The sequence below is a fragment of the Barbus barbus genome (genome assembly GCF_936440315.1).
Source record: "Barbus barbus genome assembly, chromosome: 3".
Taxonomy (NCBI): Eukaryota; Metazoa; Chordata; class Actinopteri; order Cypriniformes; family Cyprinidae; genus Barbus; species Barbus barbus.
Genome location: NC_136731.1, coordinates 18,307,932 through 18,335,004, shown reverse-complemented (window position 1 = coordinate 18,335,004; position 27,073 = coordinate 18,307,932). Strand labels below are relative to the sequence as shown.

The window sequence follows — 27,073 nt, the reverse complement described above, 5'->3', positions numbered from 1 at the left end:
CCAATATCACTTAAATATGTGTCCTGAGAAATTAATTTCTGGGACAAATGAAACATAGCATGTTTGTGTTAACCAATCATAGAAAGTAGGTTTGGGAAACTTGTTTGAAAACAGTCATTAGTTTTGCAATTTTATTTGAATGCTAAATGCATACATGTAAATGTGAATGACTGTACTGGTGCAGAAAATGCTAACTGCAGCATTAAGTTTTAAGAATTAAAATTTATATATAAATGTTTCAATTGCTTTAAATCCGATTTGTATTACGGACACTGAATGTTTAGATTACACATTTGCATGCTAAAACATGAGTCTAAGATGGAGATATTTAGTGCACTCTTACTTATAGTGAGTGCATGACTAGCCATGCTCTTCATTTGGGTGGGATTTCACACACACACACTCAGTTAAGTCATTGAGCAGGTGATAAGCAGTGTATTTAAATATATGCCATGTTTCCCATTATATCTGTTAGTAAAAGGTCAGACACCTGCTATAATCATCAAAGCCATTTGCTTTCCAAATAATTTTGATTATACGATGCAAACTAGATACTCTGAAGAGAGAATATAGAAAGTCGTTTGGTTAGAAAGGGTCTGTCCAGGATAGAAATAAACAGCAATGACAGCAGATGGCAACCTTGGTGATCTTTACAGCGCTCACCCAATAACTGTCTGGATCTAAATATGGATCCCAACGGGAAGGAAGAGCAACCAGCAAATGTGCAAATGTGTATCTGCACTTTCAAAGTATTCCTGAGCCCCACTTTCACTGTCTTCTCCCTTTCACTTCCTGTGCTGGCTTGCATTTCCTGTCAACTTGAATGCACTCTTTCACTTTTATCTGCCTTGTCTGATCACCCTTGACTGAGCTGCCATCTTCTACTCTCAAATTAATGCTCCCTCCATTAAAACCTGTCATTACAGCCTTCAGAATAAAGACAGTTTGACCTTTTGAAGCATCATCAGAACTCAGAGCTTCCAGTCCAGATTGTAATTTTTTTTACATTCTGATGTCGAAAAACAGGGATGTTGTAGTTTTGAATTATGTGTGTGTGTGTGTGTGTGTGTGTACAGTCATGGCCAAAAATATTGGCACCCTTGGTAAATATGATCAAAGAAGGCTGTGAAAATTCATCTGTATTGTTAATCCTTTTGATCTTTTATTTAAAAAATGCACAAAAATCTAACCTTTCATTGGCTAATAAGAATTTAAAATGGGAGGAAATAAATATTTTCTCTAATACACATTGGCCTTTTATTCAATACTTTTTGAAACCTCCATTTGCCAGTTTAACAGCTCTAAATTTTCTCCTATAATGCCTGATGATGTTAGAGAACACCTGACAAGAGATCAGAGACCATTCCTTCATCCAGAATCACTCCAGATACTTTAGATTCCCAGCTCCATGTTGGTGCTTCTTCTCTTCAGTTCACCCCACTCATTTTCTACAGGGTTTAGGTTCAGAGGACTGGAATGGCCATAGCAAAAGCTTGGTTTTGTGCCCAGTGACCCATTGTTGTGTTGTTTTTGAGGTTTGTGTTTGGATTATCGTATGTTGGAAGATCCAAACATGGCCCATTATAAGATTTCTAACAGAGTGAGACACTTATTGATATTTTTATCTGTTGGTATTTGATAGAATCCATGATGCCATGTGTCTAAACAAGATGTCCTGGACCTTCATCAGAAATATAGGCCCACAACATCAAAAATACAAAAGTATATTTCATTGTACACATGGGGTACTTTTTATCCTTGTGTTCACCAAACCCATCTTGAGGGTTTGCTTCTAAAAAGCAAATTTTTTTAGTTTCATCTGACCACAGAAGCCAGTCCCATTTGAAGTTACAGTCATGTCTGGCAACTGAATATGCTGGAGTTTGTTTTTGTATGAGCGAGGAGAATTTTTCTTGAAACCCTCCCAAACAACATGTGGTGATGTAGATGCTGTTTGACCATTTTTTTTTAAGGTTTTCTGACCCCGAGACTCAGCTATTTTCTGCAATTCTCCAGCTGTGGTCCTTGGATAGTCTGTAGCCACTCAAATTCTCCTCATTAGGACGATATAGACACACGTCCTCTTCCAGGCAGTTTCATTACATTTTCTGTTGATTGGAAATTCTTAATTATTGCCCTGATGGTGGAAATGGGGATTTTCACTGCTCTAGCTCTTTTCTTACAGCCACTTCACTAATTTGTGAAGCTCAATTATCTTTTGCTGCACATCAGAAATATATTCTTTGTTTTTTCTCATTGTGATGGATGATTAAGAGAATTTGGGCTTTGTTTTCCCTCCTATTTATATTTCTGTGAAACAGGAAGCCATGGCTGGATAATTTCATGTTCATAATCACCCTGGAGTGCTCAAAATTGTGAATATGAATGGGAATATACTTCAAAGATATTTTACTCATAAGAATTTCTAGGGGTGCCAATAATTGTGTCCAACGTGTATTTTAGAAAAAACATTTATTTCATAATGATATTTCCCCCCCATTTTAAATTCTTATTATCCAATGAAAGTTTATATATATATTTTTTTTTTTTAAATAAAAGATCAAAAGGATGAACAATGCAGATAAATTTTCACAGCCTTCTTTGATCATATTTACCAAGGGTGCCGATATTTTTGGCCATGGCTGTACACGCACATATATATATATATATATATATATATATATATATATATATATATATATATATATATATATATATATATATATGAGTGCCCTCCAAAAGTATTGGAGCAGTAAAGACAAGATTGCTCTGTTGGCTGTGGAGTCCATACATTTACAAATATGATTAAAAGATTAATATGAGACAAAACTACAGAATGTCACATTTTATTATTGGGTGATTCAACACAGATGTTTTACCAGCTAAGTTCAGCACTTTTAGAGTTCATCCCTCTATCTGATGTGAGCATAAGTATTGGAACAGTTGTCTCACAGGTCTTTCTAAGATCAGCTGTGTCCTGTTGCATTAATTCTTCAGATATTAAAAGCAGGGAATGTGTCGTATCAGTTATATCCATTACTTGTGTATTCTGAATCTTGCCTTCGATGATGACACACAAACCAGGATGAAGATGTGGGAGCTGACTTTGAGAGAAAAGCAAGCAATTTGGATGCTAAAAGAAAAGAGGAAGTCAATTAGAGCTGTAGCAAAAACAAAGGGCATGGAGAAATCAAGAGTTTGGAAACCACCAGCGACACCAGCAACCAACAACTACCTGATCGGCTGAGAAAACAACAGTAGTTGATGACAGACAAATCATAAAAATCATAAAAATGAATCCTAAAAGATGTGTCTGTAAAATCAGCAACAACTTCCAGAAAGCTGGGGTGATGCTCTGACAATCTACTGTCCTCAGGAGACTTTGACACAGAATTGCAGATGCTACACAGCAAGATGCAAATCTCTGACCAGCACCAAAAATAGAAAGGCAAGATTAGATTTTGCAAAAAAGCACAAAGGTGAGCCAGAAGAGTTTTGCAACTGTGTTTATGGACCGATGAGACAAAGATGAACCTTTATCTAAGTGATGGGAAAGTAAAAATGTGGAGAAAAAAGGGAACTGCAAATGATCCCAAGCATACAGCCTCATCTGTAAAGCATGGTGGAGGTGGTGTCATGGCATGAGCATGCATGGCTGTCTCTGGAACAGGCCCTCTCAACTTTACTGATGACTTAATGTATGATGACAGTAGCAGAATGAATTTGGAAGAGTACAAAACCATCTTGTCTACCAATATTCAAGAAAATGTCACCAGATTCATTGGGAAGTGCTTCATATTGCATCAGGACCAGTGTTGGGGAAAGTTACTTTTAAAAGTAATGCATTACAATATTGCATTACTCCCTCAAAAAGTAACTAAGCTACTTTTTATGGAAAGTGCTGCGTTACGTTACTTTTGTGTTACTTTTTAAATATGAGCAGGGCTTGATTGTTTTTAATACAAGAAGTTCTAATTATAGCAAATGTAAAAGCCCTTTCACACCAAAAAGTGTAATGAATAAACCTCAGGCTGAAGGAAAAGTAAATTCACGTCTGTACAGTAGAACGCAGGAGAAGAAGGTTCAACACTCTTCAGCAAAAAAAAAAAAGCACAATTGTTAGTTTATCTAAAGTCATTTCTGCTTATTAGTATGGTTGAACTGGATCATCAAAGGTCTGCAGCAAAGACATTGGTTAATAAAATGGGATACATTTGTGTTGTTTAACATATTTAATTATTGCAGGTTTGCGTAATATTCTGAGTTTTAATTCATCTTAATGAATACTAAATCTGTTTTTTGCGAGTGTATAAATGGAAAAAAAGTAACTGGTGTTGAAAAAAGTAATATTATTACGTAACTCCCAACACTGATCAGGACAATGACCCAAAACACCCAAGAGTCTGGTGATGTCTATGGGTCACAGACTCACTGCTGTGATTGTGCGCAAGGGATCTGCAACTAAATAATAGCTTTTAATCTTTTATATCTGCCTTATGTTCAACTGTCCCAATACTTATGCTCACATTTGTCTCATATTCATCTTTTAATTATATTTACAAAAGTCTTGACTCCACAGCCAACAGAGCAATTTTGTTTTTACTGTTCCAATACTTATGGAGGGCACTGTGTGTATGTATGTATGTATGTATGTATATATATATATATATATATATATATATATATATATATATATATATATATAATTCAAAACAAGGGTGCCGATATATTTTTGGCCATGACTGCATATATTAACTTTATTGCAGTGTAGTTTGTTTTTCAATTTAGTTTTTATTTCAGGAAAAGTTAATTAATTTTTCCATGCATTGTTAGTGTGCGTGGATGCTGATAACACTGTTTTGTAAGTGATTTTAGTCAAAGGAAACGTGTTCTGTTTTAGAAACACTTAGGTTTGCATTATCAGCTGAATGAATCACATATCCAGCATGCAGTTCAGAAAGGAAATCTGAAGATTTGAGCCTGAATCTTGATGAGGATGTGGTTACAGGGACTTTCTGCACAAGTTCTGATTACATAAGCTAAAACAACATGAAATCATTGGATACTCTAGAAAGCCTCTACAGATGTCTACAAATGCAGTTATAAGAGGTTTTACAACACAAACTGCATGTGCCCTAATTTCACCTTTTTTTAGACTTGTTAATTTCTCATCTGCAGGTAAATGACAAACATCACCATGTCTTTGACAGTGGAGGACCATTGTGAATATAGGATCCTCGTTTAACACATAATCAGCTTTAGTATTTGGCCTGTTCTGTAAGATAATGCGACCATATTTGACCCCAGTGATATAATAAATCTGTAGTACCTAGATGGCGTTTGGCTGACGTGGCGTTTAATGGGGCGTTAGAGCTGAAAATGATGATGAGATTTCACACGCATCAAGTGGTTTTTCACACTAATCTCATCATTTCTCTCTCCCACATAGACTTTTTGTTCTCTCTTCAGGCGCATAACTGCATTTTGTGTTTTTTGCTGGTCAGTGTTAAAGGGCATTGTGTGTAGATGCAGTGATGTGAAAGGAGCTTGTGTGTTGCTGTGGGCAGTATGTGAACCACTCTGACCCGCAGACCAGAATAAACAACTACTCATCTTTTTCCTCTTGCGTTTTTCCAGGCTACTCTTTCTTGTTTCCACGCGCTGTGATTGCATTTATCTCTTAAATTATATATTTGTCTGTTTTTCTTTTAAATTCTTAAAAAGCACATATACTGTACGTAGCAGAATTGATTTGACATTTTCATATGATTTACCATTATTTTTAGTGTAATTAGTAAAACATTATAAAAAGGAATGGATGAAAACAAAAAGAACTTGCAGTACGCAATACAAAAGTAGAAACAAAAACCCTTTCAGTTGTTAAAAATGTTGTAGTTCTAGATGTAAACTTTATCTGTATTGATAGCTATCAGGCTTTTATTTTATTATTTTATTTAAAAAGTATAATGTTTTCAATCTGCAACAACTGAAAGTGATTGTACATGTTAGTAATAAATATAATGTATGAAATGTATAATGAAACATATTAAATAAACAAATTATATATACTATATCGATATATTATAATAAATGAAAGTTAAAAAATAAGTAAATATACATAAACTGAACTTATATATTTACATACACAATGATATTTTTGTATTTATTTTATTTTTATCTTATTTTACTTTATTATATTATGTTACAATATAATATATTTAAATATATATTTAGAAAGGGGTAATTTTACAGACTGTCCAGCAAACCACCCAGACTTTTGCATGGCCAAGCACCATTCACAAATGTTCATAAATCTCCAGTTCTCTGTATCAGCATCAGGCTTTGCTTTCAGTCTCCGGAGACGTGGTGTGCTGACAACTGTGAACCGGATAGAGAAGCTGTGTTTCAAGGTGTATTAAATATGGGGCAGAAACACACACTCAAGAGTCAAGACTGTGAACCTGCTGGATTAAACTGTCTCTCAGATGTGCCTGTTGCGATATTATTTGTAGATTTTGCGTGTACAACTGCGTATGTGTGCCTGGAGTAAAGAGGTGCAGTGTAATGTTGTTCCTGTATCTTTTAACAAGCATCTTTTTTTCTCTCTGAATCTTTTTTTTAATACAAAAATAAGACTTTTACCTGATCCAAAAAAAGCTGAAAAGTATTTCCACCTCACTGCAGTAAAGACGTTTCCTGTAATCTGCACGACACAGATAACGAGTTTGCTATTTATGATTTTTCTCATATACCGAAAAAAAAATTCTGTTCTTGCAGCTCCTTTTAAGAGAAACTTTATACATTTATATATCAACTTTGGATTTAATAGTCATATATCTTCGTATCTGTTTGCCTTCCAGCACTGAAAAGTTCTGCATCCTTTCATGAGCAGAGACGAAGTTTAGAACGAGCTCGGGTAAGTCGTTCAGATTTTTTATTTGTTTTATTTTTTAATCATCTCTTTCCAGTGAAACCAAAATAAACTCTAACTTTATTTCTCATACTTTACTCTTGTATCTCAGACCGAAGACTACCTGAAGAGAAAGATCCGCAGTCGTCCAGAGAAGTCAGAACTGGTCAGGATGCACATTCTTGAAGGTGAGTATTTTAATAACACCCCCTGCAGTTCAAACACTGACACACACCTCATGCTGCATCCGAAATCACATACTCTCTGAGTAGCTACTTCTTTGGAGTAAGCAATTACTTAGGGGCTGCTTAAAAAGTATGTTCTATATAGTATTAATGTGAGTAGTATGAATGTAATCCGGATGTACTACATTCATTATGTTGTCTTTGTCATGTGACCTACCAGTGTCAGTTGTGTCACTTCACTTCACAAATCCAGCGGTAAAATATCCACTGTATGCATATTTCAAAATCTCACCAGAAATAGCGGGGACTTTTTACCTACTGTATAATAAATACTATGAATTCAGACATACTTCTCACATAGTGTTTTTCACTTTTTTTCCGGTTTATTATATAGTAGAGAAGTATGTGATTTCGGATGCAGCCTGTGCTTTAAATGCATGTATTTAAAATGTGGTACATACAGTTGGAACGTACAGTTCAAACTGAAGTACATGAACAATGTGATCATGCACATAATGGCTGATTGTGTTTTTTTTTTAACTGTATGTATTTCCTGTATACAGAGACGTCAGCAGAGCCGTCTCTACAGGCCAAGCAGCTTCTGCTGAAACGAGCTCGTCTAGCCGACGATCTGAACGATAAAATCTCCCAGCGGCCCGGACCGATGGAGCTCATTCACAAAAACATCCTTCCAGTGCACAGCAGCCTCAAACAAGCAATCATAGGTACTAAATTCAAGCAAGAAACATGATATTATACACACCACAGTAAAGACGTTTGCACAGTTTGCTGTATAATAGAAGTAGTTCCCCCTTGTGTCAGTACAGTTTCATTAATTGTAATTACTATAATTTTAACTACTATGTATATATTTTGTCAAATTATATTGACATATGTTTATAATATGGACTAACAATTTTGTTGATAATCTTTTTTTATTATAAATATTTAAATTAGTGCTGTCAAGCGATTAATTGTGATTAATCGCATTCAAAATAAATGTTTTTGTTTACATAATATATGTATGTGTGCTGTGTATATTTATTATGTATATATAAACACACACATGCATGTTGTGTTTATATATTAAATGTATTATAATATAAATTATATGAATATAAATATAGACATGTAAACACATGTAAATATTTTCCAAATATATACTGTATGTGTGTCATATTTATATATACATAATAAATATATAATATAATAAACACAGAACACAAACATATATTATACAAACAAAAACTTATTTTGGATTTAATCGTTTGAAAGCACTAATTTAAAGTTATATATTCTGACTTTTTTTTCCTTTCAATAAATAATATTAAACATAAATAAGTGTCAATTGAATAAGAATAACTATAAATATTAAAGGAAAACAAAAGCACAAATTTAGTGTTAACTGTGTAAGAAATTGGTTGTTGCTTATTGTCATTATCAATTTTGTTGATTAGTTGTTGCAGTCTTAAATGTATTAGCAGCGTTGGCCATTTAAAAAGATAAATCTGCCTAACAATCGCACTTATATTCCTCTCACTCAACATTTCCTCTGGATCATTCCCTTTTTCCCCTCAATCTACATCCATACAGTCTCTCCAGTGCTCATTCCAGCGCGTCATTAGCGGTGTGTGCGCATTCATCTTCATATTTATATCCCGCCACGTTCCTGCAGCAGTGCAGAGGGTGATCATTTAATGCAAAGTTATGGTAATGAGATTGGTGTGCGTCGAACACCAAGTTAAATTAATTAGAGGCGAATTTATGTTCGTGTTCATACAGAATATGCCACTCTGTAACCGTGAAGTGTATGCAGTGTCACACAATGCAGCACAGTGAAGGAATGCTGAAAGACGTTTGCACAGAATGGCTTAAACTGTTTTAATCCCTAAATAACTTAATTAAAGACTTAATGATTATTGGCATAATGCCACGCTCTCAGAACACGCTCAAATTAAATCTAAATATCATGCGCTGGAGTTTAAATGTTTTATTATTTACTCTGGGACAATATTAGTGCAACGTAAGTGAGATGTTGAAGCAGTGCACTAAAGATCAGAAGTTTCTTTCATGCATTTTATTTATTTATTTATTCATTTAAGATTACTCACTATTACTGTTGCTACCACATTTTTTATTCATTCATTCATTCATTTATTCTTTTTATTAATTTGTTCGTTCATTCATTCATTTTTTATTTTATTTATTTATTTAAGTAATTTATTTATTTATTACTTAAGGAAATATTAGAAGTCCCATACAGTATGTTTGAGCTGTGGGCATAATATATATATTTTAATTCATGCAGCTTGTTAAAGAGAGGTGGGCTGTTACTTGACTAATCAAACACCTGGCAGAAAAGAAAGCAAATGCACAATGCTGAAAATGAACCCCTTTTTTGAATGCAAAAATAAAAATAAATTGAAAATGAAGAGAATTTGAGCCTGTAAGCAATCACATAGAAACATGCTAAAAACTACTAAAATCTGTGTATCAACATTTTGACGTTGCGGCCGCAAGGTTTGCGTAGGTAAACGTCACATGTGCTTTCTTCAGAAAAATCTTTTATGTTGTATTCTAACCATCTTTTTTTTTTTTTACACTCTCTCCCCTTCAGAGACAGAGTTTCCAAAAGTAGAAGCAGAGAGCTCTTCGTTTGATGAGGAAAGCAGTGACGCGTTCTCACCGGAGCAGACACTACATCAGGACTCTCCCCTCGGTCAAGGACACTTACCTTCTCCACCCGAGATACCGGCCAAAGAAACACCACCAAAACAGGTGCTCTAGGTCTATTTGCATACTTAAAAAAGTTTGGGGGAAAATTTTAAATGATAATTTTTAGACCTCAATGTCATAGAAATGTATTTAGTTAATGCAAAATGTTCAATTCAGATTAACTTGCCTGTTAAAGATTAGTCTTAAAATGTATTTTAAGGCAATTAATTTAGCTACATTTTAATGTGGACATACATAGTCACTATTTTTTTTCTTAAAGGGTTACTTCAACCCGAAATGAAAAATGTGTCATTAATCACTTACTTCATTAGCTTCATTCGTCTTCAGAACACAATTTAAGATATTTTGAATGAAACCGGGCGGTTTGTGACTGTCCCATTGACTGCCAAACAATTAACACTGTCAAGGCACAGAAAAGTATAAAAAACATCGTCAGAATAGACCATCTGCCATCAGTGGTTCAACCGGAATATTTTGAAGCGACGAGAATACTTTTATGGGTTTGGAACGACATGGGGGTAAGTGATTAATGACCAAATTTTCATTTTGGGGTGGAGCAACCCTTTAAATAAAACGGAAACCATTAGAGGTTTTCATTATTTGAAATAAAGCTTATTAAATTAGTTAAATAAAATACATGTTTTTCATATTATATATTTATATTTTATTTTTAACTAACTTTTTTCAGATAGTTGCTCATTTTTATTTAAATCTAAGTACTAAAATGACTAAAACTGAAATAAAAACAAAGCTAAATATAAATATCGAAAATCAAAAGCACATAATATTACTAAACCTTAAACTAAAATATGTGAATACACAGAATGATAAATCTCTGCATAACTGCACCCTACATTTTTTTTTTTCTTGTTGAATATGCATCATTTATGGTAAAATTAAACTATATATAAAATTAAACTAACTAAACCAGTTATTATCAACGACTAAGGTAATGAATTTAGCTACATTTAATGTCAGTATCACTTTTGTTGACTAAATTTAAAACTGTTAGAAATAGTTTGTTATTTGAAAAATAAAGCTTATTAAAAATTTGATAAAAAATATATAATAAAATATTTTTCATCTAATAATTAGATTTTATTTATAACCAACTTATTTCAGTTAGTTAGCCAGTGCATCTCTAATGTATTTCTAATTGCCAATGAGTTTGTTTTTCATTTACGTTTAAGTATTAAATGACTAAAAACTTAAATAAAAACAAAGTTAAACAGAAGTATCAAAAGTCAACAGTACTAAACTGTAAACTAAAATTAAAATGAAAACTGAAAACATGAAAATAAAAGCTTATTCAAAATATATTAATAATTATAATAATAAAATACTTCAAACAGTATCAATGGTATGTCAAAAGTATGCAACATATGTGACCCAGGACCACAACACCAGTCATAAGGGTCATTTTTTCAAAATTGAGATTTATAAATTGAGGATAGGACAATATTTGGCCGAGATACAACTATTTGAACATCTGGAATCTGAGGGTGCAAAAAAAAAGGAAATATTGAGAAAATCGCCTTTAAAGTTGTCCAAATGAAGTTCTTAGCAATATTACTAATCAAAAATGAAGTTTTAATATATTTACGGTAGGAAATTTACAAAATGTCTTCATGGAACATGATCTTTACTTAATGTCCTAATGATTTTTAGCATAAAAGAAAAATCTATAATTTTGACCCAAACCATGTATTTTTGACTATTGCTACAAATATACCCCAGCGACTTGAGACTGGTTTTGTGCTCCAGGGTCACAAATATACTTTTAATGCAAAATATGTAAATTGAGTCTCAAACAGGTGGTCTCAACTTTTAATTAAACCTGCACATATCTTGTCAGTTTGAGTAAATCCCCTCTAAGGTTAACAAACTGATAATCTGTCATCATCGGAATATCACACACACTCATGCTCAGTCAGCTCTCAAGAGCCCTGAATTATTTGCAGTGCACACCATCTTCATTTAGCTCGTTACGCTTATGCTAACAAGCATGCTTGAAATTGCACTTGATCATCTGCACACATTAATGTTTTGGTCCTGTAGTCGCATTTACACACACACACACACGCCTGGGCTCTCTGAATGCAGTCACGCAACCATGATGGAGTTCCTCAAGTTCTTGTGCTTCTCTGGATTTTCTTAGGTCCCTCCTCCTCCTCCTCCGCCTCCACCACTGCCAAACACAGTTGGCCCCGCCCCTCAGCAGAAACTAAACAATGGAACAACAGGCCACAAGCAAGCTCCTGCACTACAAAAGGTGACAGTTCCTCAGGACAGTTATCCCAGGACAGCTGGAACTGCCGTTTTAAACTTGCACAAGTGCGATAATGCCACAAGATAAATCCTCTTCCATGCTAATGTCCTTCTGTCTCTTTTAGGGTGGCAAAGTGGGTAGTGAGCGCCCCATTCAGCGCTCTAAGAAGGTGAGAGACAACAAACCAAAGGTGAAGAAGCTGAAGTATCACCAGTATGTTCCTCCAGACCAGAAACCCGAGCGTGAGCCTCCACCTCTGCTCGACTCCTCCTACGCCAAACTCCTCTATCAACAGCAGCTCTTCCTCCAGCTGCAAATCATCAACCAACAGCAGCAAAACTACAACTACCACACCATCCTGCCTGCTCCACCCAAGTAAGATATACCAGATATTTATTGTATTGTTTACATGTTTTTTGTAATTCTGTGTGTTTTATTTTCAAGAAAGCATGCAAAACACATTACAAAAAAACTTACCTGACAAATTCCTGCTTGTTTATATATTGATTTATGCTATTATATGTTAATATTTTATTTATTAAATGTTTTGTGTATTTTATATTTCATATTTCTTTTAAACAAATAATATTTTTGTAATGTTTTTCAATAAAATTTGGCTGCATTTATTTGATCAAAAATACAGTATATTGTGAAATAATATTATTACAGTTTTAAAAAAATATACATTTTGAGCAGCCAGTTATGTGTCACCTGATCCTTTAGAAATCACACTAATATGCTGATATGATGCTCAAGAAACATTTCTTATTATCAATGTTGAAAATTGTGCTGCTTAATATTTTGTGGAAACCATGATACATTTTTCAGGATTCTTTAAAGGGGTCATATGACGTTGCTAAAAAGAACAATATTTTGTGTATTTGGTGTAATGCAATGTGTTTATGCGGTTTAAGGTTCAAAAAACACATTATTTTCCACATTCTTTCTAAAACACGCCGATTTTTACAAAGCTCATCGTTCTGAGAAGCAAGGCATATTCTGATTGGCCAGCTATCCAGTGCGTTGTGATTGGCCGAATACCTCAAGCGTGAGATGGAAATGTTACGCCCCCTTACCGTATTTTGTTGCATCCAGTGTGGACATAATCACTACTCTACACAGCTCAAAACTGGCATTTGGATTGTCAGTGGCAAATTCTTTAAAGGGCATATTGCAGGTTAGAGACTCCAGTGAGTCGATGTATAGAAAATACTGTAGGAACTAGATTTTCTTTAAAATATATTTTAAAATACGCTATTAAGGCTTCTGGAGTCGTTTTTGTGGGTTACTTCCTCATCTGAAACGCGCCAAAACCGGAAGTGACGCATCAAAAGGGAGAGCGGTCCAACCTGTGGACTCGATGTCCTGACAGGCTGGAGTTTGTGCAACCTCCACAAACACAATAATTTACCATGACAATGATAAGTTGAAATAAAAATAACTACCGAAAACACACTGACTCGCGCGCGCTCAAAGCAGAGTGTGGCACACGACTCCCTTATGTGACGTAATATGACGCGATTTTGAAAAAAAAAAAAAAGTTTTTGTGATGCAAAGCTGAATTTTCAGCATCATTACTCCAGTCTTCAGTGTCACGTGATCCTTCAGAAATCATTCTAATATGCTGATTAATTATCTGCTCTTTTTAACTTTTTATTCATCAAAGAATCCTGAAAAAGTATCACAGGTTCCAATAAAAATATTAAGCAGCACAACAGTTTTCAACATTGATAATAAATCAGCATATTAGAATGATTGATTTCCACAATAATATGAATGTTGTTAAATGTTCATTCTGTATCTGCCATGTAATAGCCGGAGAAGCTGATATGGCTATAAATGTAAGTACTGTCAACATTATTATTCTTTATTTAGGCCTCCTGCTGATCAGCAGCCTGCCTCAGCCAATTGCCCTTCACCATCTAAAAATGACACGCCCCCTCAATCAACATCCTCTAATCTGACTGGTCAGAATCAGCAGACCACTACAATCGGAGGTGGAATTAAAATAGGACCTCTGCCTCCCAACCTGGATGAGCTGAAGGTTGAATCCCCTGCTATGATAATAACTCTTAATTTCAGCACTGATCACTGACTGGGAGTCTAATTAACTCCTGTCACTCTCTTCACTTCCTGCAGGTGGCAGGGCTGAAACAGGAGTTAAAAGTGCGGGGCTTAACTGTCTCAGGCACCAAAAACGACCTTATTGAGCGGCTGAAGAATTTTCACGAGCAGAACGGTGGCACCAACGCACCAACGACATCTAAAACCAGAACACCACCAGTCCCTGTAGTGGGAGGAGTCTCTTTCTCCACCCAATCAGCAGACAGGAGTGTGGGGGTTGCTTCCTTCCCATTCATTGCTACTGCAGAAAGGGGCGGAGCTCAGATGACAGCACCTCAGATAATGCAGTTTGGCAGCACTAGCTCCTCCCCTCCGGTTTCCCCCGCCCTCTCAGAGCGTTCATCGACCGGAATGAGCCCAGATGAAAGCAGCTGTAATGGGGATGCTTTTGGGGAAATGGTAAATGTCTCCTATGCTTTTGTGCTGCTAGTCTTCAAATGAATAAAAATAGGTAACTTCAGGATAAGCAGTTGTGAAACGTTATCAAGTGTGTAAAAAGTGACATTTACAGATAAGCTTTACCCTGTTTCTGCTGTGGAAGCGACCAGTGAAGCGTTGCACCACAGCAGCTAGAGGCTGATGCATGTGTCAAAGCTGCATGTCACCTCTGAGTGTTCACTCACCACAAACCATTCAGATGTGAGCTTGAGGCTACACTTCAGCAACAGTAAAATGTTGCCTACTTCATTTTTAATAAAATCTCTTGGTCTGATTAAATACATTATTTATTACATTTAAACAATTATATACTGTAACCATTTTCTCAAAGAGTTTGGAGTATTCTGTATAGCTCTTAATATTAATGTGTTGCCCATTCCTGTCTCGTTCAGGTGACCTCTCCTCTTACCCAGCTCTCCTTGCTACCTTCTCCTCCTCTCCCTTCCACGATCTGCATTAAAGAGGAGCCCGGCAACCGGACGTCTCCGTCCTCCTGCTGTCTGGTGTCCCAGTCTGCGGCGCCACCTATAGACAAGGACCAGATGCTGCAGGAGAAGGACCGGCGCATTCAGGAGCTCACACGCATGCTGCTGCAGAAACAGCAGCTGGTCGAATCTCTGCGCTCGCAGCTGAAGGGCAAACGTGTGGGCGCGCCGGCCCGACTGAAAGAGGTACTTACTGGTGTCACTATGGAGGCGATCAGAGCGACTATAAAGGAAGAGGTCATAGAAGTGATTGAAGAGAGCGAGATGGTGACAGAGCCGCAGGTGTTCCCACATGCAGGGCAGATGCAGGCGCAGCTGCAGCTGCAAAGGACGGCAGCTGCAATAGAGCTGGAGCAGGACCAGCAGCAGCAGCTCATAATGCAACAGAATCAGCGCAACCTACAGCAACAAGTACATCAGAGGAAGAGGAAGACACAAAAACAACAGCACAACCAACAAAAACAAGTCAGTACAATTTCCTTGTTGAGCTTAATCGTAAATATTTTTTGTAAATTAAATTAAATTTAAATAAAAAATACTAGATGAAAAACTTAGAAATGTTGCCTTGACGACAACATTTTTCACACTAAAATTACTGGAAATAAATAAAAACTAAACAAATAAAAATAAGATCTGTCCTATCATAATAAAGGCAAAAATGCAAAACAATAAATCTTAAATAAATAAAGAAAAAACTAATAAAAATGACAAAAGCACATAAATACTAAAATTGAAAATGGAAATGTTTTAGAGATATTTTAAAATTAAGTTAAAAATGAAGACACCGGTGAGTTTGCTGTTTACTGGTGGAATTTTTTTAGGATGTTTTGACTCCCAGGAACATGATGTTTGAGCAATTTTGATGCCATTTTCCCCAGGAATGTGATTGGGCTGGTTTTGGTTGTGATTGAGTTAGTTTTCAGTACCGTTTGGGCTGGGTTTTTTTTTTATTTTTTTTTTATGCAGACCTACTTTTTAAACCGTTTCTGAAAAACGATTTTTACACCATTTCCCCTGACACCCAAGCACTACATTGTAGCCTCCTGGGGGTTGTGTTTGTGGCACAGAAGTAGTCAGACGTCAGACTTTTATTGTAATGGAAAATCATGGAACGTCTCATGTTTTTTTTTTGTTAACCTTTCTTCTTTTCCATTTTTCCAGCAGTTGCCTCAAGCACTTACCAACCAGCAGTCAAGTCCTGTTCCTTCATACCCAATGGATGTACTGAACTCAGACTCCACCCCCACCATAGTGACTGACAGCAATGGCAACCAGTTCCTGCTAACAGTGACGAATCAAAACACAGAGGCACCAGCCAGAGGCCGCCGCGCCCAGGGCAAAGTAACCAATCAGATTAAACTTGTGCCTCAGTGCTTAGAGATGTCAAAATCTATACAATTATTATGTATGCCTAATCATTGATGTTTGTCATTTTCAGAGACTGCAGTCTACACCCACCATGTTTCCCAACCAATCAATGTCTGAATTCCTTAACAAAAACAACCAATCAGAACAGCCCATACAAACCGTCATTTTGAAACAGCCAATCAAAAAGGCTAGTACAAAAACACTTTATTGCTTTTTTACAGTTTTTATTTTAATAGTGTGTGAAACAATACAATTTGAATATGGAAAACATACATGGCCTTATCATGTTATATAAAAATGTCTGAAATGTTGTCAAGTCTGATCAAATAATGAAAGGAGAAAAAGATAAGTCTCAGCTGATATTACTAGTTAAATCGCCACATTCATTCTTTAAGCTGTTAATGTTAATTGAGACTCTATGATGGCTAATAGGGAAGGACTTTTGCAGAAAACTGCCATCTTTCCTCCATATAAATTAATGATATGTATAAAGCAGCATCACATATTCCTGACAAGTCATTGAACACGGTTATGAGACTTTTAAACCCACTTATTAAAATGTTAATGACTAATCACTGTCACTGGTTTTTAAATGAGGACTGCAGGCATGGGTTATTAGCCCATTAACATTGGGACTAATTGAGATGCATGTTTTTACTTTGACAGGCACTAAAGCCAGATCTAAATGTGACGACCAATTACAAAGCATCAAGCTGCACATCCATCTCATCACCAGCCAATATCCAAACGTTCTTATCTCCAGTGGATTCCATGAACGACACCGAACCCGTTCCCTCATCTCCCAACAACAACAACGTAAGTGTTTGGTTTGTGTACGTACTAAAGGTCTGTTCCAAAATCTGGTGCGCTAGACATCATTTACATTATTGTGCCGCATTAAATCAGCTATTCGGTTAAAAGGTCATCGGATGCTAAATTCACTTTTACATGTTGTTTGAACATAAATGTGTGTGTTGGCAGTGTGTGTACACATTCACCCTATAATGATAAAAATCCACCCAGTGGTTTTTATTTAATCCCTAAAAATAATATCCCTTTCAGGCCGTTCTCAGCGGCTTGTCTGTGTGACGTCACACGGACGAAAGCCGCTCCCACGATTGTTGATTGACACTAGCATCTTACCGTAGACCCGCCCTGAGTGAGCTGTAACAGTCCGACCGCCATTGTTTCGACGCAGGAGCAGACAAGAATGCCTCCATAGCGACTGAGGTGTTTTGTTGTTGATGAAATTATGAATAAAGCAGTCGTCATTTACTCCCTACATCTGAGCCGCTGAAGAGTCAGAGGATTACTTTTGTTTTTGAAGGGAATGCGCTGATCCCTGATCTACCTAGATGTATTTGTTCGTGCAAATCATCCGTGATCCGGTTTCACTTATAGCAGAAGTGAGTATAAGGGTTTTTTTATGAATCTTTGCAATCGCCTTTCCTAATAACGTGCTAGTTAGTCTAACAGTCTCTCAGAGCACGGTTCGTCACCCCACAGAAAAGAGCGGCGGGGTGAGCAGAGCTCATTAGCATTTAAAGCAACAGAACGGGTTGATGTCTGCAGAGCTGACAGGGTAAAAAGGGTGTTTTACACTACCATTGAGAAGTTTTAAGTATGTTATAGACTTTTCATTAAGACCCTAAAAAATCATATCAACTTGTGGAAAATGGGCATCCGATGACCCCTTTAAGTAATTGAGAAACAAAAATGCTACTGTTCAAAAGTTTGGGCTCAGTAAGATTTTTTTTTTAATGAATTAATCATTTTCTTTTATTTTGATATTTATTTAGTTGATAAAGTGCCAGCTAAGACTTTTACATTGTTACAAAAGATTTCAGTTTCAAATAAATGCTACTCTTCTGAACATTCTTGAATTAATCAAAGAATCCTGGAACAAAAATTAATGGTTTCCAGAAAAAAGTGTTTTCAACATTGATAATAAGAAATGTTTTTTGAGCCTCAAATAAGAATGTTAGACTGATTTCTGAAGGATCATGTGACACTTTGATCACAGGAATAAATTACATTTGAAATTATATTCAAATAAAATAAACTTATTTTATATTCTAATTCTACTGTTTTTACTGTATTTCTGATCAAATAAATGTAGCCTTGGTGAGCATAAAAGACTTCTTTCAAAAACATTTAAAAAAAAATCTTACCAACCCCAAACTTTTAAACAGTAATATATTTAAGTAATGATATGCTTTACTGAACACAGCAAACCTTGTAAACATTCACAGTGCAGACTAAAAAATTGTTTCCCTAGTCTAAAGTCTTCTCAAGAAGCTAAACAGAGTCATCATGAATAACCTGGAGTCCATTCAAAAACACTCACAAATTTGGAGTTTGCTCTTCACAAGAAACACTGCCTGATGTGAAGCATGCCTCGAGCCAAAGAGATCTCAGAACACCTAAGATTAAGAACTGTTGACTGTGTAAAGCTGGAAAGAGTTACAAAAAAGGCTTTTGGAGCAGAGCTTGTGTTTGTCTGTACTCTATGTAAAGACTGTCTTGGGGCCAGCAAGAATCTTTTCTAAAACTAAATAACAAAATCTATGTCATACGAGGCAGGAATTTTAATAGGAGTTGTATCTAGACTGCTATACGGCACAGATTCTGTGAGTGGAGTACGGATTTATAGGTCTGTGATATAAATCTTAAGACCTTTATTGCGACGTGCATGTTAACTGTTTTGATAGTTTGGCATGGTATCATGATTCTTAGCAATCCTGCTTAATCTGACTCTCCTCTTTTTTTAACCACATTGCATATAATTTTCTCTCTTTTTTACACACCTGTTTCTTCCCATCACATTCATTTTATGCTGTCATTTTTCATGTGGAGCACAAAGGAGTACTTTCATGCAGTTTTTTCATGAAGTTCAATGGTGGCCATGTCTGTCAAGCTCCAAAGACATCAAAAATATAAAATAAGCACCACAAAAACAGGTCAAACGACTACTACTATTCACGAGTTCAGAATTCAGGAGACTTGGAATATAGTGTATTAATAGTTTGGGCCACTTTTATGGTGGATATGTTACGTTTTGGTGAGTTTTGTCTTGTAAGCTATCGCTAATGGAGATGAACTGCATGAAATTCATTAGAATTAATCTGTTAGTGTCCCATGAAAATAATGACAGAACGAAACCTTTAATATGCGTCCATATCTGTCTGTCAGGAGGAGATGTGTGTGAGTTTGGACCAGCATGCTTTGCTCTCTCCTTCCACCTTGTGTTCACCCATAGCTCTTTGTCATCAGGTACTGTCTCGTCCTTCATCTCTCTTCCATCTGCTGTTGAATTTCTATTGTTCCCCCTGCGAGATTAACTTGTTTTCTTTTCTTATTAATGTTTCTTACCATTAATTTGTTGAAATCCATTTGTCGTCACCACTTGGGGCTGATTTAGGATTTGTTTTCCCATTTCATTTGAGTGATTTTCAGATCCAATATCTGATTATTGAATGAGATCCCAGTATGATCTAATGATGTTGATATTCTTGCAGGAGAATGGCTGCCATCAGCAGGTTGACGACCTGTTTGACATCTTAATTCAGCGTGGAGGTGATTTTTAATATTTATTGTCATTTATAGCAAGCTAGATGAGAGAAGCGTATCGCTGCTCACACTCTTTGTTTCCTGCATTCTACAGAAATCTCTGAGAATTTCAAAGCTGCACCTGATCCTGTTCTCGAAAGGCTTCGACCGAACACGCCCCTTTCCTCAAGCTCCTCCCCTCTCAGTCTTTCCCGTCCTCCTGATATGCCCCTCAGAACTTTAATTTCAGAACCTCAGCCTCCTTCAATTAAGATGCACAGCAACTGTGACACAGGAGGTGGGCGTCTTGAAGATTTCCTGGAAAGCACTACTGGCAAACCTTTGCTGGGAGTGGAGCCAGGAGGACCGACGATGCTAATTGTTGACCTCCACAACCAAATGCTCAGCACGCCGAGTATCCTAGACCACCCACGTTCCCCAATGGATACATGTGACATGAGTTTTTCCAGTCACTCGCCTTCAGATTTGATAGACTCCGCCCCCGACCCCATGGATTGGCTGGAGCTCGGAATGGGCGGGACTGGATTGGAGGGGCCTGGGATGGTACATATGAATGGAGACAACTCCTCTAGCTTATTTTCCACAGACTTTCTGGACACTTCAGATATGAACTGGTCTAGCTTATAGCTCATGGGATATCGCAGACTGCAATATTTTTGGAAGGGCCTATTGTGGATTAGCTTCCTTCACATAGTACAGTTTATATTTGTTTCCACCAGTGACTTTTCCCATTTGGATTCAAGTATGGATTTTCAAAATACTAACTTAAATTGGATTGTTACATATTGACAGACTTTATCCTTCACCTTTGCTTGCACAAATGCTCACACCCCTGATAGCACACATGTCACAGAGCAGTCTACATGTCGTTTTTATCTGGGTGTCATTTGTTCATCTGAAACATTGCTTAAACCTTTTAAATTTGAATATTAGAACAAGATATTTTTGTTTTTATCATATATAATGTGAATTGCTCCTATATTAATGACACTTAAAACGAGATGCTTTCTAGATGGAGTTTTTCAAACGTCTCGGTGATGTATGTGTGCTTATGGAAATATCCATATGTACAAGCAATATACCCTGATTTTGCATCAGTTTTAGCAGATTAATTCACTAAGTGCAGCTTTTGAGTTTAATTCACCTTATAATTTGATTATGCGGCATCAAAGGAATAATTTTTCTGATTTTACCTGCTTTACCAAATATACCTGGTAGACTTATGCATAACTCAATAGCGTTGGAATACACACCTGGATTTTACTATTTATAGTATTGAAGCAATGTTGCTAAACATTTTGTAGCATAAGCCAACAGATTTTGTAACATTTTCTTAGCATTGACATTCATATGTTACCATAACCGTATTAATATTAATAAAGATAACAACAATAATAATTTGTTGTTGTTGTTGATCATTAGTACTTACTATTTCAATTCAATTAGATCTTTGTTAAACAAGAAACTCTCAACAGGTACATGCATCCACAGCTACTAATGTTCAACATTTTGTAGATGTGCCAAAAATATTATATTATGGCTATATAGATAGCCTGTAAACTATTCAGTGTTTAACACAACAGCTGAACTATGCTACTATAGCTATTTTGTTTGTTTTTTTCATCATGGAAAGAAAAGCCATTCAAACCTTGTTTTTGTTAGCATTTGCTAGCATTGCAACCTGATGATAGCTGCCAGATGAAGGTTTAATTGCGTAGTTAATTGCTATGTTAATAGTATAAGATTAAACATTTCCCAGAGTGCTTGACACTTAAGAGTATGACTCTGAACTAATAGCCTTGTGTTACTATTCATCCTTGCCAGGTTTACATTACCAGTCTTCACCAAAGTACAGTCTCATTTTTATCACATTTTAGCAAGCTTAAAAGAGGTATTACTGCTTCATATTTGTTAGATCCAGTAAATATTGTTTATCAAACTGCATGCTATATACTGTATAAGACATGGCGAGTTCTGGGAAATTACTTTATTACATTGTTTTAATTTAATGCTCTTAAAAATCAAACATGCCTGTACCTTTCAAAAATATTGTCCATTGATCTGAATGGGGATTTGTAAACATTTTACTGTATATATTCTGCATTGTGTATGAACTAAAATGTTGTATATGCCTATCACAGTACACAGCGTACTGTATGTACTGCACTGTATTTTATCAATTCTTCTGTCTGTAAGCTGAAGTTTTGATAAAGGAATGTGAGCCTGTAAGAGATAATGAATGTTTCTAAGATGATCTGAATGTAAAGTTTTTAGTGTATAAAAGATAAGATACACAAGACATGATCACATTTAATGAACATTCAAATTTCAAGGACCCTCAAACACCTTTGTATATTATTACAGTTACTTTATGCATTGCTTTAATGTGCATTTTTCGGTGCTTCTGCATCTTATACATGAGCTCAGGAATGAATTGTTTTGTTTGTGTGTGTGTGTGTGTGTGTGTGTGTGTTCGCGTGCATGCTTGTGCGTCATTTGGGGGAACAGCATTACTGTCCGCAGTATTCACGCTCTCCATCTGTTTGAATTTGCACTTACAGGATTTTGGCTGGTGCTTCTTGTGGCCCAAATTGAACTTCATATCCACATGATCTCCAGTCCACCTGCTGTATGCTGGAGAATCAAACTCATCAATGCTTGTTGGCTGAATGCATTCATTTGTGGGGCTTCAGAGCCTCTCAGGGCTTAATGTCTTTAAGACTTTATTTTTGGAAAATAAATTAAATGTTACAAATAAAAATAAAATGTTCTGTGTACTTTCTAGAGGGGAAATGACAGTTTTGGTTTAAAAAATGTGTGGGTTAGAATGTCTCACTAAATTCTCATACACTTATGAATAATAAAAGAATAAAATAAAACTCATGCAAAAATTCAACACTGTTGCTTGTAACAACAAAATGAAAGAAAACAATAGAAATGCTTTCGCACAAAATATTGTGATCAATAACTTGAATACCTCAAAAATGTGATCAAATAGACAATCAGTTTGATTCAAGATACTTTCTCCTAAAAACTTAATTATCTGTCCAATGTGAATCAGAGGCTCAAGATTTGACAAATTAATTCAGTTAACCGGAGTTCATGAATTGAATAGATGAGTTCAGAGAACTTGATTCTTTTAGAATAGTTCAGGATCACAATGTCTTTGAGAAATCAAAAAGAAAAAAATAGAAAAAACAGCATCTCAATGAGTTCGAGTCCCGTTTGTCCAAAAGTAAAAGAAAGAATCCTCCTACCAGTTTGATGGCACAAAACACAGTTCAACAGAGAAAGCGGTTCTGTGGGTGGCTCGCCATGTACAAACTGCCCCTCGTAGCGTCCAGCATGAATCAGGAAACTCATCACAGAAGAACTTGAATCGCACAAAAAACCCAGCCCTGTAAAAACACAAGGCAGAACGGTCCGTGTACGTTTTGATAGTTTGTTTTTCAATTTGAAATGAAGTAGGCAGAAACGAGAACACAGCAGTTCTTTCATTTGTGCAAAAATAAAAAATAAAGATTTTGGCTCGATTTTAGTTTTTTTGGTTCAAGGCTAGAAAACAGATAAACGACTTCAAAATTAGTTTTCCTCTTGTGGGCGTCGTGACAGGCCCCCTTTCCGCCGATTGCCAAACAAATCTATCCTCAGTTCGTTCAGCAGAATAATAGTCCTCTGCTGCTGTACGCAGGGGCCGGATTCACAAAACACTCTTAAGAAGAAAATTATTCTTAACTGCCATTTTCTTATTATTTTTGAACTTAAGAAAAAAAGTGAAGAATATTTTGTATTCCCAAAAATTCTTAAGAATATTCTTATCTTTTTTTCTTAAGATTGTTCTTAAGAAAAAGCTTAAGAAGAATTCAAATTCTTGAAATTTTTGCAAAGTGCACTCATTTTTCATTTAAACATTTTATACATTTACATTTTATCATTTAGCAGATGCTTTTATCCAAAGAGGTTTATGAGTCCTGTGACAAGTCTGTAATTATACCCGATCATTAACTATTAGTCTATAGGATTATTGCCAAGTCATCAAAACTGGCATCATAACTACCCAAAATGTCGAGAATGAATCAAAATGATCGTGCAAGGTATTCATTGAAGTATGCAGTCATAAAAACTCATTAGTGAAATCTCCACCTGATGGCACAAAGGGACAGCTGCACAAAAATATGGACAGCCCAGCGATTTGGTTGTTTTGACCCAGCGGTTGGGTTAAACATATGACCCAACTGTTGGTTGAGTTGCATTTAACCCAGCATTTCTTAGAGTGCAGTAGGATATACCTCAATTCGAGCACTGTTTTAGACAATACGCTCAGTTTTGGACATGGGACGGTCATTGCAAATAACCTACTGTAAATGCAAATCGGTTGAGGGTGGATTTAATTTTTACTGGCTAATCATAGCCGGAAACGTGCATTTAGCCAGGATTTATGTTAGGAGTATGCACAGCCCTCGACGCGTGTATTGATAAATAACTATAGATAAATAACTTGCTCTTAAGGCTTGTGCCGGTGTGTTCAGCCATCCGCCCATTTTATATAACAAAATTCAGAGTTAGACAGCAGACAAAAAACAGCACGAGCTGCGCAAGATTGACAGGATCATGGCGGCACTGACACACACTCAGAACTTTTGTTAATAAAACATTAGTTTAATAGCCTATAAGTGAGTTTGTCTTTTGTGTGTGTGTGTTTTCATTAAAGTAATAATGGACCACAAACTGAGCGTTCGTTTTAATGGGGGGAAAGTTTTAACACGGATATAGTCGTTTGTTAGGCTATTCATTGCAAACCGCGTAGCCGTTCACGTGCCGTCGTGCCAGCGTGAGCACCGGGCCACTGTGGCATATTTTTGCTCATGATTTTTTCCGTCGATACTGGAATGCGCGTGAACTACAAAACCTATTTTACCTAATAAATAGCTTCAAAAAGGCCTATATCGCGTTGGAAAGATTTGTGCGAATGAGAACGGTTGGATAACTTTACCTTCAGTTTAGCTTTGTTTTGGATTATTTATAGCTAAACCTATTATATACTGCAATTATATTTATCCATTTGTATAAATATTAGTATAACTATTTATCCACTTATACGTGACTTATTTTTTTCCTCTTAAAAACGTAATATTTATTTTTTGCGTGTAAAAATAAATAAAAATAAAAAATGTGTGCATGCCCCCTCACGCCGACCCTGATAGAGGCATTTACATTGACAACCTAAAAACAGACTTCATTCACATGAATGACAGTAAATAATTAATTAACGAGACGTACGTATCCTAACAGCACGCACTTAATCAGATTTGTCTTTTTTTTTCTTTTTTATCTGTGATTCTCATCCATTGTGCGCTGTCTATGGGTAGCTTCACCATACAGATTTAACTACGCGCACAGCTAAATAAAACAGGCTGGCTGCTGAAATGAATATTTCTGTGAAACGCATTAGGTTGCACAGAGGAAAGCCCGATCTAGGACCTGCCCCGTACAGCAGCAGAGGACTATTCTGCTGAACGACCTGAGGATGACTCCACAGGCTCAGATTTGGTTGGCCAATCGGCGGAAAGGGGCGTGTCACGACGCCCACAAGAGGAAAACTAATTTTGAAGTCGTTTATCCGTTTTCTAACCTTGAACCAAAAAACTAAAATCGAGCCAAAATCTCGTTTTCACGTTTCTGGTTATTTAATTTCAAATTGAAAAACAAACTAATCAATACCTACATGGACACAGAACAATAATTAATCTTCAATTCAAACAATTTCATCATTAAATCATGTGTATGCCCTTCAAATAACACACTGACTTAACGCTTTAACACTTATTGAGCACATTGACACTTAAATGCCATACTTTGTTACTTCGTTAGCTCATTAGCATTTTCACACGTGCGTTAGCTTTAGCCCATGTGCTATCCACTTCGGCTCGCACGGCCTATATAAAACACACCTAGTATCGATTCTCTATCAGATTCGCGGCACTTTTTTGCATAAATATCACGTTAATGTTTGCATTTTAACTCACCAAGGAAATGAATGATATATTTTCAAACAAGGAAGTTCATTTGTGGCACTTTGATGCTCCGTGGGTCTGCATCGATCCAGGCGCTCAGCAAGCAGCAGATGGGCGGGGCTTTGTTCACTGCTGTTACTAGCTCTTAAAGAGCCCATCGCCACATTTAATCAGGGATTTCTTTCTGATTCTTCCTTAACTTGCATATATTATTGGTTTTTACTTCTTTCATTTTATTTTATTAGTATCCTGGGTTACCCGGGTTACACTCGGTATCATATATTCTTACAAATATGTCGGATAGCTATAACCCTAAACTAGTGTATTTATAGCGGTCTTCCTTATAGAGACAGTTCATCTAAAAATGAGCAAGTGAATAATGATTACATTTCAGCACAAAGATATTTTATAGTTTCTGAAGATGTATGGCATAAGTCACATGGACAATTTTATTGTGCTTTTTTTGTTGTTGTTGTTATTTTGGAGCTTGACAGTCTGACTTCCGTTTATATTTGTATAACATTAACATTTCTTTTTAAGGTCACTTGGAAGAAAGAAAGTCCTCAGGTTTGGAACATCATATGGGTGAACCATGACTTGAGGGGCTTTCGCACCAGAGGAACCTTTTCATAGTTCCTATAGGCTAAGTTCCCGCTTTTTGGTGTGTTTGTACCACAGGAGCTAGGAACAGAGCCTATTTAGTTCTAGGAACTCCGTTTTGGGGAACTAAATTAGCTCCTACTTCAGAGTAGAATCTAAAACAGTCTATAGAAACTACCAGTGACAAGTGTACTGGCTACATGACATTTTTACAAAGATGTGTAAAAATATTTACTCCACGAACATGGAAAACAGCGACGATGGAATTTACCTGTTGTCTGCAGCGTTTTGTTCTTTTCTCAGCACTGCAAGTTGTCATAGGAAATTTAGTCAGATTCTTTTTTTACAGTCTATGGTCAGATTTCATGTGCTTT

At 36.2% G+C, this 27,073-nt stretch overlaps 1 protein-coding gene across 7 annotated transcripts in view; it reads left to right on the top strand.

The window, feature by feature from the left end:
* LOC306859309 (myocardin-related transcription factor A-like) overlaps nucleotides 1-22,837 on the top strand; it is a 60,091-nt gene extending 37,254 nt beyond the window's left edge. For 3 of the 7 annotated variants that reach the window (XM_079400288.1, XM_079400287.1, XM_079400291.1), the window contains 15 exons: nucleotides 6,861-6,916; nucleotides 7,023-7,098; nucleotides 7,659-7,820; nucleotides 9,713-9,873; nucleotides 11,990-12,103; nucleotides 12,225-12,475; nucleotides 13,976-14,144; nucleotides 14,240-14,623; nucleotides 15,055-15,612; nucleotides 16,309-16,488; nucleotides 16,586-16,702; nucleotides 17,182-17,331; nucleotides 19,708-19,788; nucleotides 20,034-20,091; nucleotides 20,180-22,837. In XM_079400288.1, the coding sequence (XP_079256414.1) occupies nucleotides 6,861-6,916; nucleotides 7,023-7,098; nucleotides 7,659-7,820; nucleotides 9,713-9,873; nucleotides 11,990-12,103; nucleotides 12,225-12,475; nucleotides 13,976-14,144; nucleotides 14,240-14,623; nucleotides 15,055-15,612; nucleotides 16,309-16,488; nucleotides 16,586-16,702; nucleotides 17,182-17,331; nucleotides 19,708-19,788; nucleotides 20,034-20,091; nucleotides 20,180-20,712 (3,050 nt within the window). In that variant the 3' untranslated portion in view covers nucleotides 20,713-22,837. The remainder of the gene's footprint in view (nucleotides 1-6,860; nucleotides 6,917-7,022; nucleotides 7,099-7,658; nucleotides 7,821-9,712; nucleotides 9,874-11,989; nucleotides 12,104-12,224; nucleotides 12,476-13,975; nucleotides 14,145-14,239; nucleotides 14,624-15,054; nucleotides 15,613-16,308; nucleotides 16,489-16,585; nucleotides 16,703-17,181; nucleotides 17,332-19,707; nucleotides 19,789-20,033; nucleotides 20,092-20,179) is intronic. The other 4 variants (XM_079400290.1, XM_079400289.1, XM_079400292.1 and 1 more) reach the window with 2 other exon arrangements.
* The last annotated feature ends 4,236 nt before the right edge of the window (nucleotides 22,838-27,073 follow it).